Below are 18,265 nucleotides of genomic sequence, written 5' to 3' on the forward strand. Positions count from 1 at the left end.
TTGGGTGGTTTTTGACTGTTGGTCAAATGAAATGAAGCAATTTGAATATGTTAACTTGAGGATCAAGAAATAATGATGGGCATATTTCACTTTTTAAAAAATTTTATTTAATACACTAAACAATTAATCAGTTATTAGAGAAAAGTAATGTTAGAGGTATTGACTGCAGATAATTGTTGGCTGCAGTTTTAGTTCTATGATGGAATAATTCAACCTTGCCCAAAGTTTTGTGTCATAATTACTTGACTCAAATAAAAAAATGTGAGCAAAGGAGATCTAAATTGAAAAAATTCAGGTTTTTAAACTAGATTTCAAAACTCTCTACAAGTCTCTCTACAAGATTGGGATGGAAGACCCACAGAGTTCATATTCTAAGAAAGTGGTTAAATTTAGAAATAAAAAAATAAAAAATAATTAAATTAATCAAATCATGGAGACCCAAATTGTATGGAGTAAAACCTGCGGATTTATTTAAATAAAAATCTGTTAATAAATAAGTACGTTGTTTGATGATACTAAAGACAGAAGTATAGGACATAAGTAAATCTGGAGTCATGTCAGTTCAAACAGTGTTTTTTTCCTCCTTCGTCTTTCAAAGTACACGCGGTATAATTAGTTTACTGTACTATAATCACATCTGAGCCACGAGGGCGCGCAACAGGATTGTGCACCCGCGCGTTCAAGTATTTGTACCCACATGCTCGTTCGCAGAGCTCAGTCAGCATTTGACTCAGTGGTGGCAGGGGATCCAGGATTTCCACTTGTCAGTTACTCCCTGATACCGAAATCAAGTGCATCCCCCTCAGCTAAAAATGTCAAAGTTGGATCAGATCCTTATTCTTGACCCTCCCTCCGACCTCAGATTTAAAGGTAGGTGGATAACAATTTCTTCAACGAAGTTGGGAGTAATGCCTGACTGAAACGATTTCACACTCCCTCAAGCGAATTTCGTTGCTAGCGAGCTAGCTAGCATTCACCGCCATTTTAAGTTAGCCAGGGACGAGACGGGCCGCTGTAGCCCCGCACTGTAGTGACGTGGATAAGCCGGCGTGGCGTGCATCTGGACGGTATCCCGTTCATGACAACACCTAGCAAAGTGGTAGAAGAATGTGGGGCAGCTCACTGTGGTTGTAAAACGTAATTAAAGTGAACACCTTGTTTGCCAATAACCTCACTTGAGCAGCAACATGAGCTAATATGCTGCTGTTGTAGTGTTAGCAACAGCAAACTGTTGTTTCCTCGGGGCTCAGCCTATTCCTTGAAATGCTTACTGTCCATAACCCGGACGTTATATGGAAGGAAATTAACTTTTTTTCTAGCGACAAATGAAGCGTACAACTTGACACACCTCTTCTCGAGACTTTGCCATGTCAAGCTGCTGTAGTGACTGACAGTTTGGATAACAAACTTGGCTAACCAACTGATATTGTAAGGTTAACGTTAACAACCTACGGTTTCAACAACATTTGGCTAACCGTCGATATAGAAACGTTTCTTTATGTATGGGGCTAACGTTGGTTCGTTTCTCCTGACTCCATTAGCTGTGTATATACTCAACAAAATATGTAAACGTGTCCTGGACGACATTGTTGTTTTTCACATTCACGGGAAACCAACGTAATTCAAACATTCGATTACCACTGATTGCTTGCCTGGCAGTGATAACGTTCAACGGTGTGTCAGTAAACCGTTGGCTAATGTTAGCTTGGCTAGCTTGCTAATGCAAAAGTTGATGTCTAACTAGCTACATTATCGGTTACTCTCCGACAACAAACTGTCTTCTTTTTGATAGACCTATCAGCCACGTCTCATCATAATTTACAGATGGAGTTACTATAAGTTTGTGACATTAATGAGTCCAACTGTTGCTCTTGTTATTAGCTAAGTGACCATTACAAGTGATTGGGGTAACAGTAAAACTGATTTATGCTGATGTAACCTAAAAGTTTCAGCATAGCTAGTAGAATTGTAAAACAATCCCAGCAGCTGATCTATTTGTCATAACCATTTTTCATTTTGACCCAGAATTCTTCTTTGCATTTCTTGAATTTGTCCCAGTTAGTTTTCTATGTCTCTGCTGCAGGCATTACTGCCAGTAAGACACAATTTCATTGTTGCTGAATGTACCACTGTCTTAGAACCAAGAATCTTTCGTTCTATTGTCTTGCTGACTCTAAGAGGCTGATTGTTAGTTAGGACTAGGTATGGGTGGGTACTGGTTGTAGCCTGGACTTGACAGGATTGTTAGAAAGGTCACCAGTTCAAATACCAGACCCACAGGATAACTTTGGGTGGGGTATAGTCATTGTGATGTTTTGGTGATGAGGTGTACTATGGGAAACTGATATGTCACACCTTAATGCACTATTTCACAATTCAGATCCTAAACCTGACCACAGGCTAGGAAAAAGGAAGATAGATGCTAAACCCTATACTTATTCTGCTTACTTTATTAAACTGGTCAGGTTTTGTTTGAAATCAGGAAAAGTGTTTTCTTCTGCCTCTGTTAGGTCTGTGGCTGCATCATTAGGTGCAGGACTTGAATAGATGGTTTGTTACATTTGAACTGGGAAGTCGGAATTTTGAGTTCCCAGTTGGAAATTTCAACAGGAACACCCCCTTAAGTTGAATTTGCGACTTGGAAAGTCGAAAGAGCCTCACCAACGCCGTCCTCCAAATCCAATATGGCTGCTCTGCGCATCAACAGAAATGAAACCTGTAGTAATACGCCATTTATTAGCACTTCTGTCTTATTTGTGTCTCATTGAATCAGTTGCACACAGAGTACTGTTCAACTTCTATCTGTGTGACATGTTGCTACGGTGTTTGTATGCACAAAATACCGCACAATGCGATGTTATCAACTGGTATTGATAACATTAACAACAATAAGGAAGCAACAACAACAATAAGCTTTGGACTTGTTGTACTGGAACACGGTCAATGCAGGTTTGACGTCATTCCCAGCTCCAACATCCGACTTCTGAGGTAAATGGAATGCATATTGGCACTTAATGAAACTTATAAATATATCATTTAATGAAACTGCAAGAGATTAACTCATTTTGAGTTAAGTTTAAAACCAGGTAGATAAAATGTACTGACTATAAACTTGAGCATCTGATCAAGCTTGTCTTTAGCTTGTTCAACAGGTTACTGGTGCTTAAATGATCAACTTCTTCAGTCAAATTGTTGAAAGGCTAATGGTAGATGTCTGGCTGCAGTAGTCAGCTCAATCAGTTTGTGTTGGGTACATATAGGCTTTAAAAGTGGGATCAAGAGTTAAACCCAAGAAAATAAATGAATGTTTGTCCTTTAGCTGAACCTTAAATTGATATTGACAGTCTGATAGCAGAGACATGGTTAATCATAATCTGATCATGAACCTCCTCATTTTACCTGATTTAAGAAATTCTCCTCTAATTTGTGATTACTGATCAGTCACACGGTTTATATTTTCCTTCATCAGATTAAACTTTTACCCTGTTGTGTACTGGATTGGATGCAAGGCTAAATTGCAAAGTTATGACAAAGGTAATATTGATGCTAATAAACATTAGTCAACCACCCCTTCTGTTCTATTGCACTGTCAACAAAACACATATAATCTAATGCTTGAGGAAGAACATCCATACTAATGGCTTAATATGAAATGTAAAATCATAATGCAAAACAATTGCAAATATATTGGTATTTCTGCTTAGTAGGAGGATAACCAGCAAGTTATCCTAGCAAGCTCTAGGACAATTTGAATAGTCCTGGTTTTAACCTCTTGTGTGTGCAGGCTTGAGTCTCAATACAGTGTGTTATGCACAGACTTTGGTGTTTGCCCCTTGGCACAGATTTATTGTTTACCCATGGTATGATCCAGCATGAAATGAAATGTGAGAGTAATCAAATCTAAACCAAACTGCTAAATTGAAAGAGAAAGGATCATGGCGTTTGGACAGGAACACAGAGGAAAATGAAATGGTTCCTGCGTGGTCTTAGAGAGGCAATATGAGGAGAAGGAAGATGACCACAGGTCTTTCTCTGTCACAGAGACAGAGCTAAATTGGTCTGCATGTATCTGAGAGCTGGTCTGTTTTAGAGCCTCTGCTGGGATTCCTCCAGCAAGCTAGAGGGGGCAGCCCTCCTTTCCTTGGCTGGTATTATTAGAACAGGACTGGCCTGGGGGACCCTAACTCAGCATACATGCAACAAGATGATAGAAACGCTGCTTGAGCAAAGGTGGCATCTCGGAGTTAGGCAATGGATGTAGGCAATGTGGGTGTACATCTGATGCACGCAACTGCTTTCCAGTGTTTTATCTGTTTCAGTCTTGGTTTTAGTAATGCTCACAGCTTTTGAAAAATGGGGAGATTTTTTTTTTTTTTTTTTTTTTGTAGAAGCAATTTCTCAGTTGTCTTAAGTCTTTGTGTCTTCATTGAGTGTGTGTGTGAGGGTTTGATAAATAGAATCAGTATTTTTATTGCCTTTGTGTTTTTCGCTTTAAGAGCAGGTGCTGCTCGTATTTGTGGTGCATTATCCAAAAGTCCTGTTTCCTCTTTGTCCCATCAGCAGGTACAGGACGTCAGAAAGACTTCAGGCATGTCCAAATTCAGGAAGAATAGTTGACAAGCAATAGAAAATATCTAAAAGATTATTATTGGACTGGCATTACTGGACTGAGTCAATGATATGAATGTTAATTTACTATGTATCAGCATCGTTACCAGTTTCTTCCATTTGTGTTTACCAGGGGTAGGATGATAATGCATACAACAGTTTATCTTAACAAACAACAATCATGGCAGGAAGAACCTCATATTCTTTGCCACTTGTTTCATGAATGCTGTACACAAAAACTAAGATGTTGGAAGCAGAAGTTGCTGGTAGAAATATCGGATGATACAAACACAGCACCAGTGACAAGGTTTTTCAGGTTTCCAGGAATGCCTTTGTGACACACCTGTGCTGAAAACAACGCCCCAGTCATCTCCGTAAGGCTACATGTTAGCTTTAGCTGGGTGGAGCCACTCCAATCTGGTCATGCATTGCTTCTTATCTTTCTGAACACTGATTGTGAAGGAAGGCTGAATGTAGCCTTTGTGAACTCCAGAGCTCCAACCAAGCTGTAAATGGTATAGAAAGTAGAAAGGATGTTTTGTTGATGTTTATTTCCTTGACTTTTTTATGTCTGAAAACAATGTAAAGGAGTTAATACTTTGGGCAAATCACAGCCACATAGTGAATTTGTTGACCCTGAATGAAACCATATGTATTAAAACTTTTTTTAGACTTGTCCTGCAGGTCAGGCACAAGAGTCACCTGATGATTATTTAGTATGTAACAAACATTTATTTTGAAGTATCATACGGTGAGATTAAATGAGAAATTTAGTAAATGCAGTTTTAGAATTGGAACCTGACATTTAGCAGCTGTAATATTTGATAAATCCCTAAATCAATCCCTAAAAACTTAAAATACATGTAGGGGTTGTGTAAGGTAAAACAGCCAGAGTATAACTTCATATCTTTTTATTGAATTTATTTATATCAGGGACCGTGTAGAAAACATTAATCTAAAAAAAAAAAGAGGAAAGATACTTTGTACCAGATTTAGCTACTAGATAATTTACATATCAAATAAAAAAACTAGCACTCTTGTCAATTCTGAGGCTGGAAACCTCTATTGGATGCATCCTATAAAGGTAGATCCCTCAAAGGATCCAAGAAGTGAGGCTTTGTGAACTTCCCTCCAAAATCAGCCTCACAGACACAAAAACTAATTTTGCATTTGTGCAATGTGCACTCCCTTGGACCTCAATGTCCAATAGTTGAAACCCATGTTCTACAGAGAATTTGTGAGATCAAATAAATACTTGATGGACAGTTGGCAAATAGTGTTGCAGGTAACATCAGTAGACGTCACCCATAGGACGCATGGTGTGATGTCAGCTAACCATGCATCACGGGACATGTTTTTTTTGTTTTTTTCCAGGCTCCCAGGCTAATTGTGCTGATTGAATTTAGGGTACCTCTGACTTGGCTTTCAGTTGTGTTTTCGACATGTCATGGCTCATCAAAGCTGGGTGGTGCTGACCATGGTTAAGGACCTAATTTGAAGCCAGCTCTGTCACAAGATGGAGACCCAGCTATTGATCTTCTGATATATGACCTGACTAGGACGGGACCTTAATTTCCAATATGAACATGGGACATCTATATGAAATTAGCTGTCTGGTGAAAATCTTAATTCATTCAGGTGGTTAGGCCTGTTGCTTCTGGAGGAATATGCAGGGGATGAAGTTTTGTAGCTGCTGAGCTTCATTAACATCTCATGGAAGCATTTATAGATGGTGCCCTTCCATCAGGGTTGATGAAATTTTTACGATGCATTTTTAAAATTGAAAAAGGCAACACTTTTTAAGGAGTTCAGTTTCTCCTTAAACAAGGTGCTCTTAAGCTATGCAATTTTGTCTTAGTAATGACAAAGTAGTTTTCAGTAATATTCCAAAGATAATTCTAAGCATAATTTTTTAAACACTAGAAAAATAATTTTGATTTTGTGCGAGTCATAATTTAATCAAATGTGTAGCAGTAACTGGTAATATATCAGTGTTGGCACTGTTTTTTTTTTCCATCTATGCCGTTTTTTGAATACTTACAATAAAACTATCCTGAAATCCAACTTCAAGCCAAGGAACTCACTATTCGATTAGGCTTCTTAATTATGTGGGCCTAATTGAGTTGCAGCCTGACAATATTTTTTAACTTAATCTTTTCAGAGCTCTTTTTGAACCTTGGCACCAAAACACTGCAGGCCTATCTGTTTTCCAGGGATGAGGTGTAACTTGAAACATTGAATTTCCTCCACTTATGCAATTTCACTGTAAACATGCAACATGCCCTGCATTGTTTGGTATTCTAAATTCAGCCACTTCACTGGAAAATTGTGTTTGTTTTGCATTTTCATGCATCTGCATGAAACCTTCAGCCCTGTTTTGGTGCAACTAGTGTAGGATGTGCTGCCAGAAAAATTTTCTTAAATGCTGTTTCAATGATTAATCATAGCAAAGACGTATCTGTTAAAATAGAGGACTACAAAGCTTTGTATTTTCTTAAAGAGAAATGTGCCTTTTAGAGCATTTTATGTTGTTGCACCCAGAGGAAGAGTGTACTTGAAAATACAGAAATAATAATCCACTTGTTTTTTGTCATTCTGTCCATCAGGTCCTTTCACAGATGTAGTCACCACCAACCTCAAACTGAAGAACCCCTCTGACAGAAGAGTGTGTTTCAAAGTGAAGACGACGGCGCCGCGCAGGTACTGTGTACGGCCAAATAGTGGTGTCATCGATGCCGGACAGGCTGTCAGCATCTCTGGTAAGTTTTTCTAGACACTTACAAAAATAATATTTATTCATTTTCTGTATCTGTAAAGTCAGTGGGAAAACTTTGCCACAATCCACAAAATTTTGTTAATTGGAGAGAAAGTGCACAAAACCTATGAGGCAAACTGGGTCAGGGAGATGTAGCACAGTTTGGTCACAATTCAACAAGGCCATGTGCTAAATTGAAGCCATTGACTATTTAAAAAGAAAAAAAAAAGGTAGTTCACAAACCTATGGATGACGACACAGTAGGTTGCCTCTTGGTTGAAGTTTAGTTGTTAAAGACCCAAGCTGTGATTTGTGGAAACAGTTTTCATCTAGTCCACATGATCTCTATTTTAATTGTGGCACGTGTAGTGTAGTGTACATATTGGATGAGAGTATCATGTCTGATGTCATTAACTCTTAAAATAGAGGAAATGGTCTGTAAATATCTACGTTCTGTTAAGTGAAACGGCTGAGGAACATATTTTTGGAAGGTTATTTGCTATATTTATATGCACAGCAGAACAGTAAAGTGTTGCCCAGGTAAACTTGGCCTCTGACTTGACTTAACCTTTTCCTTTTCCTTAGCTAGTAAAAGGTTTAAGTCAAGGTAGTGTAATTCAGCCATGGCCAGAGGCATTACGCTTTCAGATTGTCCACGCGATTCTCTCAGTAACACCTTGATGGAATTTTTCAAATTTCGTACAACCATTCACTTGGACTCAAGGATAAATTGATTAGATAGATTTTGGTGATCAAAGGTCAAGGTCACGGTGACCTCACAAAACATGTTTTTGGCCTTGTGAACGTAATATCTCAGGAGTGCCTGGAGGGAATTTTTTCAAATTTGGCACAAACATTCACTTGGACTCAAAGATGAACTGATTAGATTTTGATGGTCACAGGTCAAGGTTATTTCGACCACTCAACCAATTTTTGGCCACAACTCAAGTATTCACATGCTAATTAACTGTAACTGCACTGGTTGGTGGAGGCATACAACCACCAGGCGATATTTCAAGTTACAATAGTCACACAAAGATGCCCACAAGGCCCTACCAGTTACAGTTGTGTCATGACAGAAGTATTAGATTAAAGGTTAAATTCAACTTCTGCATGATGGACAAGCCCTTAAAGCACGTAAAGCAAGTAAAATATCTTAATTTGAGCACTGCCTTACCCTGATTAGTGGAGATTATTTGATTGTTTTGCATGTAAATATAGCTGCTGGCAAATTGGGTTTTCATTCAGCTTTTTAAGGTCAAATTGGCCTCAATTCTGGCTACTGTAACTTGGTTTTTCGTTCATAATGGATTCTTATTCAGGACAGTTGTTTTGCGAATTGTCTCAAGTTACTGAACTAAAATGGTTTCTTTGTTTTAAAATGGTGGCTCTTAAAATTAGGTTTCATATAGCAACAGCTTGAATTCATGCAAGTTGCAAGGCCCTTTAAGGATAGCATTTTCACAGCGGGGAAAAAAGTATCAATGTCACAGAAACCTCTCAGACCATCCCTGCAGAATACCTCACTTTGTCTGTTCATTGTGTTCAAACATGTCACTGGGGTAAATTAATTGAAGCTACCTACAAACCCTGGTCTCTGTAAAGGAGTGGCCATTCATCAAGGCTACATGGGGGATTTCTTTGATAGTAGAAATTTTGATTTTGGAGTATTACTTTAAAAATATAATATGTAACTTTTCCACATTAAAATGTCTTAAAAAAATGAGACCTATGTTATGTATATAGTAGGGCTGTCCCAAACGATTATTCTTTAAACGATTAATCTAGCGATTATTTTTTCGATTATTCGACTAATCTAACGATTTTTTTTTTTTATTAACTTGACATGACTGTCGTGCTAGAGTGATATGCCAGATGCACTTTGCAGAGTCTGCAGACTACCGCACTGTTGGTGTCAAGATTAAAGTATTCCCAAACTTTGGAGGACCGTGTGCGAGCCTTTTTTGCCGCGTGTTGCTCCACACGCTCCGTCGTACTGCTGGTAGACGCCGCCATGTTGTTCAAATAGATTACACAGATGCAAATCATTCACGTAGTCAATGACTTCAATTACGTCACCGCGTTGTCCCAGCCCTTGCGCTGCGCTTGTATCCGGGTAAACCAAAGACGATGGAAATAAACGGTCCCATTAGAAAGTTCCGATTTTGTTCTATGAACATTTACCCTGTGTGGTTTTACACGACGCGTCGACACTAAAATTCCACGTCGAATAATTTTTATAATCGACAACGTCGATTATGTCGGATAATCGTTCCAGCCCTAGTATATTGTTAAGTTGTGTACTTGCATTATCCTAAATGGTTCCATCAATTTTCAAATCTAGAGAAATTCATATTTTTTTATGGAGGTATCGGTGTGACTTATTTAGTCAAGTATCAATTGTGATTGATTGTAAGTTCTCAGAGAAACAAGTTGAGCAAACATTAATGGCAGCTTGGTGCCCAGCCCCTCCAAACAGTGTCAGAACAATTTCATTGTGGAACTGCTTTATTTAGTGTTTTTAGTGAATTTAGCGTCCGAGTCCATTTATTTTGGACCTCTGCAGATAATTTGGAGATGGTAGAATTTCTCAATTTAAAAAGCCAACAATTGATCATTCCCACATTACATAAGGAAAATATTAATGTTTGGCTTTAATTTATACAAATTAGACTTTTAACATGGCTATTGTATCATCAGAGTCTAAATTTATGGGATTAATTATGCTGAATGTTTTGGAAAGATCTAATATCATCTTTTTACCTTTCATTCACAGTCATGCTGCAGCCCTTTGATTATGACCCCAATGAGAAAAGTAAACACAAATTTATGGTGCAGACTATTTTCGCCCCGCCAAATGTTTCTGACATGGATGCACTGGTAAGTGATTTTTTATTTTTTTTTATTTTTATGATTGACTTTATGAAACTTTCTGCAAAAATGATGTTTAAAATGTTTGTTAAAATCACACTGTAGCAGTCTTTATTGTACATTATCTGTTGTGTTTAGTCACCTTGCCCCCACAAAAATAAATAACCCAAAACAGTAGCAGTTAACACAGTTGTTCATGCATAAAGCTTATTGATATCTTTTTTCATATCCAAAAGTTTGTCTTTCCTGCTGCAAAAAGACACTGCTCATGTATAACTTGACACCTTTAGACCATCTTAAAAATAAATGGGAAGAGGACATAAAAGGACATATTCCAGATGCAATATACTCATCATTCATTTGTCAACGTCATGCTGTCGACGGCTCAAAGTTCAGATTGTCTAGAATTAGAGCAGAGTTGGATGTTACTGATGCAAGCAAGCCTCTCCAAGCCTATTACATATGTTCTGGACATGTCCAAGACTACATCAGTTCTGGCAGTCAATTTTTAATACTCTCTAAAATTCTAAAGGAGCCCTTGGATCCATTCCTCTTATGGCTTTATTTGGTATTTCACCACAGGGTGCGCATCTAAGCAGTAACAAGTGCAACATGCTGGCCTTCTGCACTTTGTTGGCCAGGCAGCTCATACTGTTTAGACGGAATGACCATCTACCTCCCATATAAACTTGGATCATTCCATATCTGAGGCCAGAGAACATAAGATACTCTCTCCAAATGTCTGCCCTGAGATTCTGTGCAATTTGGCAGCCATTCTTGTCATTTGTAGAAAAATGTAACCCCATTTTGTTTGTTTATATCTCTTTGGCAATCATGTAAAATGACATTAATTCTGCAGCGCAGGTCTGGTGGGTGGGTAGGTGGGCAGATGGGTAGGTGAGCGGATACTTGGGATTAGACTAGATACAGTGTTCTACATTACATTTTGTATATCGTGGAAATCTTCAATAAATAGAACTTGATTAAAAAAAAACACTTAACAGTAAATTAGGGCCTCTTGTAGCGTTGACTGCTTAGTGTGCTTCAGTTAATAGAAAGTGAAGAGCAAAGTATAAAAAACATTTTTCTTCAGGATTTGGTATCTTTTCCATTTTTGATATATTTTAAACAACCACAGATTACTGTCTTTTTAAGAAGAGCACCATTCATAGATGGTAATGCCTCAGAAATGACCACTCTCACACATGACGCCTTAACATTGCGAAGGAGTCACTGAAAATTTGGCATCCACGATATTTGACAATACAATTGTTCCATGACTAATTATACTTTAGTTTAAATCCATTTACAGCAGATATTGGAAGTTGATCAGTGACTGTGGCAGGGTTATTGACATTCTGCTGAGTTACTTAACCAAGCAAGGCTCTGTGCCCTTGGAGAAGGCTGTTGTGGCAGAACATTAAACAAATTGAGATTCATTCTTTGGTCGTCCACCAGAGGACAGCAAAGGCTCAGTCAGTCAATAAAACATGCACATACCCCTAGTCCTGTTCATGAACTGGCTTGTCTTGAATGAGAAGTAAAATCCAGGAAGTATAGAGGAACAAAGGTCTGACTGGTCCTGATAAGTAAACTGGAATCCAGCAAGGTTACCGATCTGTGTCAGATAAATTCATTCCATGGCATTGCTTTACCCTTTGTGTAATACCTTGCTCTTATGACACAGATTATTCCTTTTACTTGACCATTAAGTAATTTTGTGTTTTATTAGCACTTTTTATTACAAACATGTTTGTATGTGTGTATAAAATCACATGTCTTGGATTTAAGGAGCTGACTTAATGGAAACCATTGGGGAAAAATATATACTTGTATACAGACAGTTTGTGGCTATTTTGTGTTGGAAAATTGTGTTTTTTAAATAAAACTGTGCATGTTTTATGTTTATGTAATTCCTATAGATTCTAGGCTACATTGCATGTGAATAGTATGAAGTAGATTGAAGTCTGTGTGCGTGTGTGTGTGTGTGTGGATAGATTCCAGCTGCTAGCAGTTTGAGCTGATGAATAACATGCCCATTTTTCATCTCCACCAGTGGAAAGATGCAAAACCCGATGATCTCATGGATTCCAAGCTGAGATGTGTCTTCGAGCTGCCTTCTGAAAATGATAAAGTGGTAAGAGGTGCTGCTGAACATTAAAAACAGCTTATTTCCACACAACTTTAATCATAACCTGAAGTTTCGTTTTGTTGAAGGACTTATGTTGAATGCCAAACTTTGCTAAAATTGCCAGAGTAGCATGGCTTTCCATCGAAGCAAAAATATAGGAAAAATTCACAGCTATAAGGTGAAATTTGTAGAAATTGCAGTACTAGCGGAAAAAACTGGCCAAGTCATCCTGTCTCATGAAAAAATATAAATACCATAGCTTCATCAGCTTTTCTTCTGCATGTGCATTCCTCGCTTACTCGCTCTATTTGATAAATCATCATGTGGTTCTCTCTGAAGCCTCACTAAAAATACTTCATTGTGTCATGCAAAGCGAGTTTTTCAGATGTTGAAAATTTAAATTTGCCAGGCTGATCTGGAAGATAACTGTCATGAAGTTTCTTGCTGTGCAGTAATCATCTGTCAACTTCAGGTGTGTCAGATGTGGTAAATAGCAGTCCAGATGTTCAACAAAGGTCAACAAAGGGAGTGGGCAGCAACAGAATTTGTGGTACAGTTGGGAAAGGTTAGAACAACCAGCAAAAATACTAAATAAAGTTTGATTGACTTTTAATTCCTGCTGGCATACACTGAAGTGCTGCACTTGATATTAAAAACGGTGCGCCTGTTGAAGTGCTACAAAAAAAGAGATGGCAGAGCAGATAAGATAAAAGCATGGTACAGTGACAGGGAAGAACAGAAAATGGCTTCACTGAGAAAGATATACAAATATGTTTCATTATTACACCACACATATCTGCTTGAGTAAAAAAAAATTGAAATTTACTAACAACATTGACATTCATCATTATTTGAATTCTCACTGTATAATATTTAAATGTTCTCTTACGTGATGCATGGATTCTTTGCGTGCATCTTGTTGTGGAGCACAAGAACTTTTGCGCCTCATTTTGCATTTTAACGACTAACGTCACCTATGCCACTTGCATCAAGCTCGAGTGTGAATAACAACTGCAGCTGCTGTTCAACTTTTTCAAGGTGAGAAAAGAGATTTAAAGATGTGGGTAAAGAGTAAACAGCGGTGGTTATGTGAGTGATTAGTAGCTGGTTGCTCCAGCCTCTACAGACTGTTGTAACTAACATTTATGTGTGTATATGTTAACCTTGACCAAGAATAGATTTTTGAACACACCCGTTGTTACAACTCCCCAAAAGTGAAGAACATAGTTAATACTTGACTATATTCATTACATTATAAGCCTTACAAAGATAAGATTTATCATAGGGCTGTTATATTGGATGGCAATAGGTTCTAGTCAACTGTGAACACTGGGAGACTATTAACAGCCCTAAGTGTAATCAGGATTTAGATAAGCAGTGCCGATGGACAGCTCAGCAGGCCCTCAGTTCAGGTAAAAATGCCACCAGGACCGGCCAGATTTAGCTTCCACTAAGCAGCTACAGTGTGTATGTGGACTGCTGTGTCAGCAAGGTGTCTGCTCTCTGCTTTGGCATGTGTAGCATGCATGTAATATGTAACATGTAAACTAAGTAACCTTATAGGATGGAGATTTGTCGTCAGGTGTAATATAATGCTGAAATGCCGGTTGAGGTGCAACATTTTTGTAGTGTAAAAGGCTAAGTATCAAATTTGTGTTTAGTGTGTGTAGCTCCAAGTATCAAACTGAAGTACTCTCAGCAGGTAGCAATTACATCAGGTCAAAATCTGAAAGAAACAAAAAAGAATCCCACACACTGTGGGCCGTTTCTTTTACTTAATGAGTAAGTACAGAGTAAGGTCAATACCTTGCAATATTATAAAGAGAAACCTAACAGTTCCCACAATGAGCAAGCACTTGATCACATAGAAGACCAGGAACAGCTGTATTGTGTCCAAGCACTAATAGACTGGTTGTTAGAATGATAATGATAGTGATACTTATAGGTGTAATACTATAACTATATAACAGTAGCAGTGATAACAGCACCTTTTACTTATATTAATATTAACAACGCTCATTATCATCATCATTAATGATGAGTGGTTTAGCAGTAGTGTGAATAGTAGTGGCACATCCTGATCCCACAGCTCTGGAGTCGGCAATACCTGCAGAATGAGCACAGAGAAGAAAAGCACAAACTACAGGGAGAGAGAAGGCACAAAGTTAGTGACATGCAGGTGCAAGCAAGTACATGTGATTGACTCTGTGCAGGGTTTTTGTTTCTTTCAGAAATACTGAAATGACATATATGTGGTCACATCTGCAAACTTGTTTATGTCTTCTTCAATCAGATAGTTATTTTCAATTAGCATCATTACAGTTTTATACTCTTTTATTTAGGCTAACGTTTTGTATGGCTGCTCATGTTTTAGACAACATTTAACTAGGGCTGCAGCTAACGATTACTTTAACATTAACTAATGGAGATTTCTTTCCTGATTAAGTGATTAATTGCTTAGTCTCTTTACATCAGAAATTTCTATAAAAAAAGAAAAATGTGTTTGACTTAAACAATCAGTTATCAAATGGTTAAATTGATTAATTGACTAATTTTGCAGCTCTACTTTTAACAGGTTTGAGTGAATTAGTTTTCTTTTGTTAAATGAATAAACAGGACTTGTAGAAAAACATCTAAATATGCCTCAAAGTATGAACGTATTGTTTTGGTATAGTGTTAAATCAGGCATTAGTGTGGAAAATTTCCAGAAGATACTCAACCAATTGTTTAAGTAGTGATGGTAACATAGAGCAAGTACAGCAGAGGTTCATTGTTATTAGTATTGACGGATGCTTGAATACACTTGAGTTGCCTAAATTAATAGAAATGTGTATGGACAGACAGAAAAGCTCAGTGTTGAAGCTTGTATCATAACCGTCCTGTTTATTTATGATTGAACATCCTGATTTGCTATAGCACTTACTATTTAGTGTCATTTAGTCTAAAAATCACGTGTATATAAGAGCTTGCCTTGGGTTTTGGTACAAAGGAAAGTAATATTATATACTGTCTGTGTGCTGATTGTCATCCGTCGTCAACAATACAGTTGTTGTATTTTCATTACAAAGCCCCCATTGCCCCATGCCGTCACATAGTCTGCCCCACAAAACAAAGCCACATCAAACATGACTTCTGGAGGGACGCATTTCCTCCCTGGTCTCTTTGATCTGGCACTGTGAGCTTCTGGGCCTCGGGACAACGCTGCCTTTCTTTGGCACAGGCTCCCGTCTAGAGGCTAACCTCCCTACTTAGCTCAGGGCATGCTGGATTTCACTTCAGTGGTTCTCTCCCTCTCCTTGTCGGGCAGAATGACGTGGATGCGACCAAAGCGGCCCCGGTGATGAACTCTGCAAAGGCCGACCCAGCAGCAGCCGCGGTGCCTGTCGCTGCCTCACTGGACGATACAGAGATGAAGAAAGTGCAGGAGAAGTGCAAGAGGCTGCAAACTGAGATGAACAAACTGGTTGAGGAGAACCGGCAACTAAAGGTCAGATGTGCTGAAAAATAATATTCATAATGTGATGAAATATTGTGGCTTTGCTGTACTTTGCATTCTAATGCATTTTCTACAGGCTGAAACTAAAACCGACTGTGAAAATCAGGAAGCCATGTTGTATAGCAAAACGAAACTCAGTGAGTGAATCCACAGTGAATAGTGAACAGTTGGCAGAAAACTGATCTTTATGGGTTTAGATTTCGCTGATTCTATCAACAGCATTCTGTGTTGTGATATCACCAAAAGGGTGTGTGTGTAGAAGTACAACATGTGTTTAAATGACACAGGACAGAATATTACTGTCTGTCTGAGTTCAGTGAGGATTTATCCCCTAAGCTTTTTGAATAAGCAACCAGTTATCTGGATATTGTGGATAACATCAGATCACTGTGTTAACACCTACTGTTCTTATTGTCTCAATTCCACCTGTGGTTAATTGGATGTAATATGCAAATTAGGTTGGCACAGCTGCCAGACTTGTCAGTAAACATGGCATGTATGAGGTCAAAGGATGCCACGCTCATTACTGTTGAAGAACCGGAATAAAGTGAAAGAGAAAAGTCACGTGACAGACGGACATAGCTAAAGGCATCCACAGGCTACTTTACAGCAGCCTAAGTAACTAGACAAACATTACTTATACTAAAGGAAGTCTAAGGCCGGATTATGAATGAACCGAAACAAAATAGACCCTACGCAACATCCTGTGACCACAGCTAGAGGCAAAAGTGTCAATACCTGTTCCAATAAGCCACACTCTTAGGCGGGTTGAAAAGCCTTCTGTTGTAGAGAGAGATGATCCACAATCATCAAACGGGGTTAATAACACAATTTCGGAGAGCCTCTTCTCCTCTTTTTGAGAGAGAAGAGAGAAGTCTGAAGCATTACTTTTACACTTTCATACATCCAGATACAGATCACGTGATAACAGCAGGCGTAAATAGGATCTGTTTGTGCCCTCTTTGACCGATCTATTTCAGGTCATCAACGTGTTTGAACTCCTTTTTGCGATAAAAGCGTCCAACATTTGTGGACATGTTCTTCAGTGAAATCCTTTCTTCATAGCATTTCGTCTGTGTTACAGGAGGATGGCATTAGAATGAGAAAGGTACCCCGCTCAGACCACATGACATCAAACTCAACCAGCCTCCTCGGCAGAGAAGCCACCACTGCCTCCCTGCCCTCCCTTCTTGTTGTCATAGCAGCCATCTTCATCGGTTTCTTCCTAGGGAAGTTCATCTTGTAGACTGGGAGATGCATGCCAGCCGTATCACCCGCCCCAGCTCCGGATTCAAAAAGGCCTGGAAAAACCAACAAGTCTTTCTGTTGACTTTGCCATATCATTGGTAGTGTGGCCTACAGTGAACACATCTGTACAGCATCATTCGAAGGCGTCGCCTTTTTACAATCTCACACGGTTAGTATACACAGAGTTGAGAAAAGAAAGGCGACAAAAAAATGATTGCTACCCCCTTTTTTTGTTTTCTGTTTTTTGATGGCTGGATTATACAGGTAATGTGGCGGGACAATGAAAGATGTATACTATCAGTCAACACGGAACATGCGCCTAGAATGAACCATGGGCAAAGAAGCAGTCAAAAGATTAGATTTTTTTTTCTCTCTCTCTCTCTCTGTTGTTTTTAATAGGAATTGAATGGAATGTTAGGTGTCTTGTAAATGTTGTTTTAAATCCTTTTAAACAAAAAAAGGAAAGAACTTCCATCAAAATGACATTGCTACCTGTTGCTGGATTGCCTCTGAAGTAAATTTGTTCAGTTTGTAATTTCTACTTCTCGTCTTGGAATGTTCAGAATGTTCAGGTCCAGCTGGGGATATAGGTGCCTCCTCCTTGTACATTTCTATCCTTTCCTTTTCTTCACAACACCAATGCAGACTTTATATTATATTATTATTATTATTATTATTATTATTATTATTATTATTATTATACAAAGCATATATTCCTTCTGAGGCAAATATTGACTGAAAAAAGGTCTCCATTCTTAAAATCCTGTCCCATGGTATTAAGCATTGAAAAAATAAAAATGAAAAAATGTGGTTTTGATAGCCGTCTTTTCCTGTGTCTCTCTTCAATGATACACCTCAAAAATTCATTACATCGTGCCATAAAATAAGTGCACTGTGATTGTGTGCCACGTTTCCCCATCAGTCTGGCTGCCAGAATTTGTAGTGGATAGTTTTTTTTTTTTTTTTCTTCCTTAGTACAATATGAGCTAACCATGTGTTTTAAATACACTTGACATTTCAGTTATGATTATTTGGCTTTCAGTTATAAGTTGCCAAGAGTCACAAAAGTAAAAAAAAAAAATGCGTCTGAACCTCAGACATCTGCTTTTTTATGAGCTTGAAATGAAGTTAATTCTCTTTGTTGCAGTGTTATTTT

General features: G+C 38.3%; 1 protein-coding gene across 1 annotated transcript; it reads left to right on the forward strand.

The window, feature by feature from the left end:
• Positions 1-722: 722 nt before the first annotated feature.
• Positions 723-17,928, forward strand: vapa (VAMP associated protein A). The gene is made up of 6 exons (XM_022757995.1): positions 723-870; positions 7,215-7,367; positions 10,140-10,243; positions 12,291-12,371; positions 15,673-15,852; positions 16,946-17,928. The coding sequence occupies exons 1-6, from the start codon at positions 813-815 to the stop codon at positions 17,105-17,107; spliced, it is 738 nt and encodes a 245-aa protein (XP_022613716.1). The 5' UTR covers positions 723-812; the 3' UTR covers positions 17,108-17,928.
• Positions 17,929-18,265: the final 337 nt, after the last annotated feature.

Source organism: Seriola dumerili, unplaced genomic scaffold (genome assembly GCF_002260705.1).
Source record: "Seriola dumerili isolate Sdu_G_001 unplaced genomic scaffold, Sdu_1.0 BDQW01000291.1, whole genome shotgun sequence".
Classification (NCBI taxonomy): Eukaryota; Metazoa; Chordata; class Actinopteri; order Carangiformes; family Carangidae; genus Seriola; species Seriola dumerili.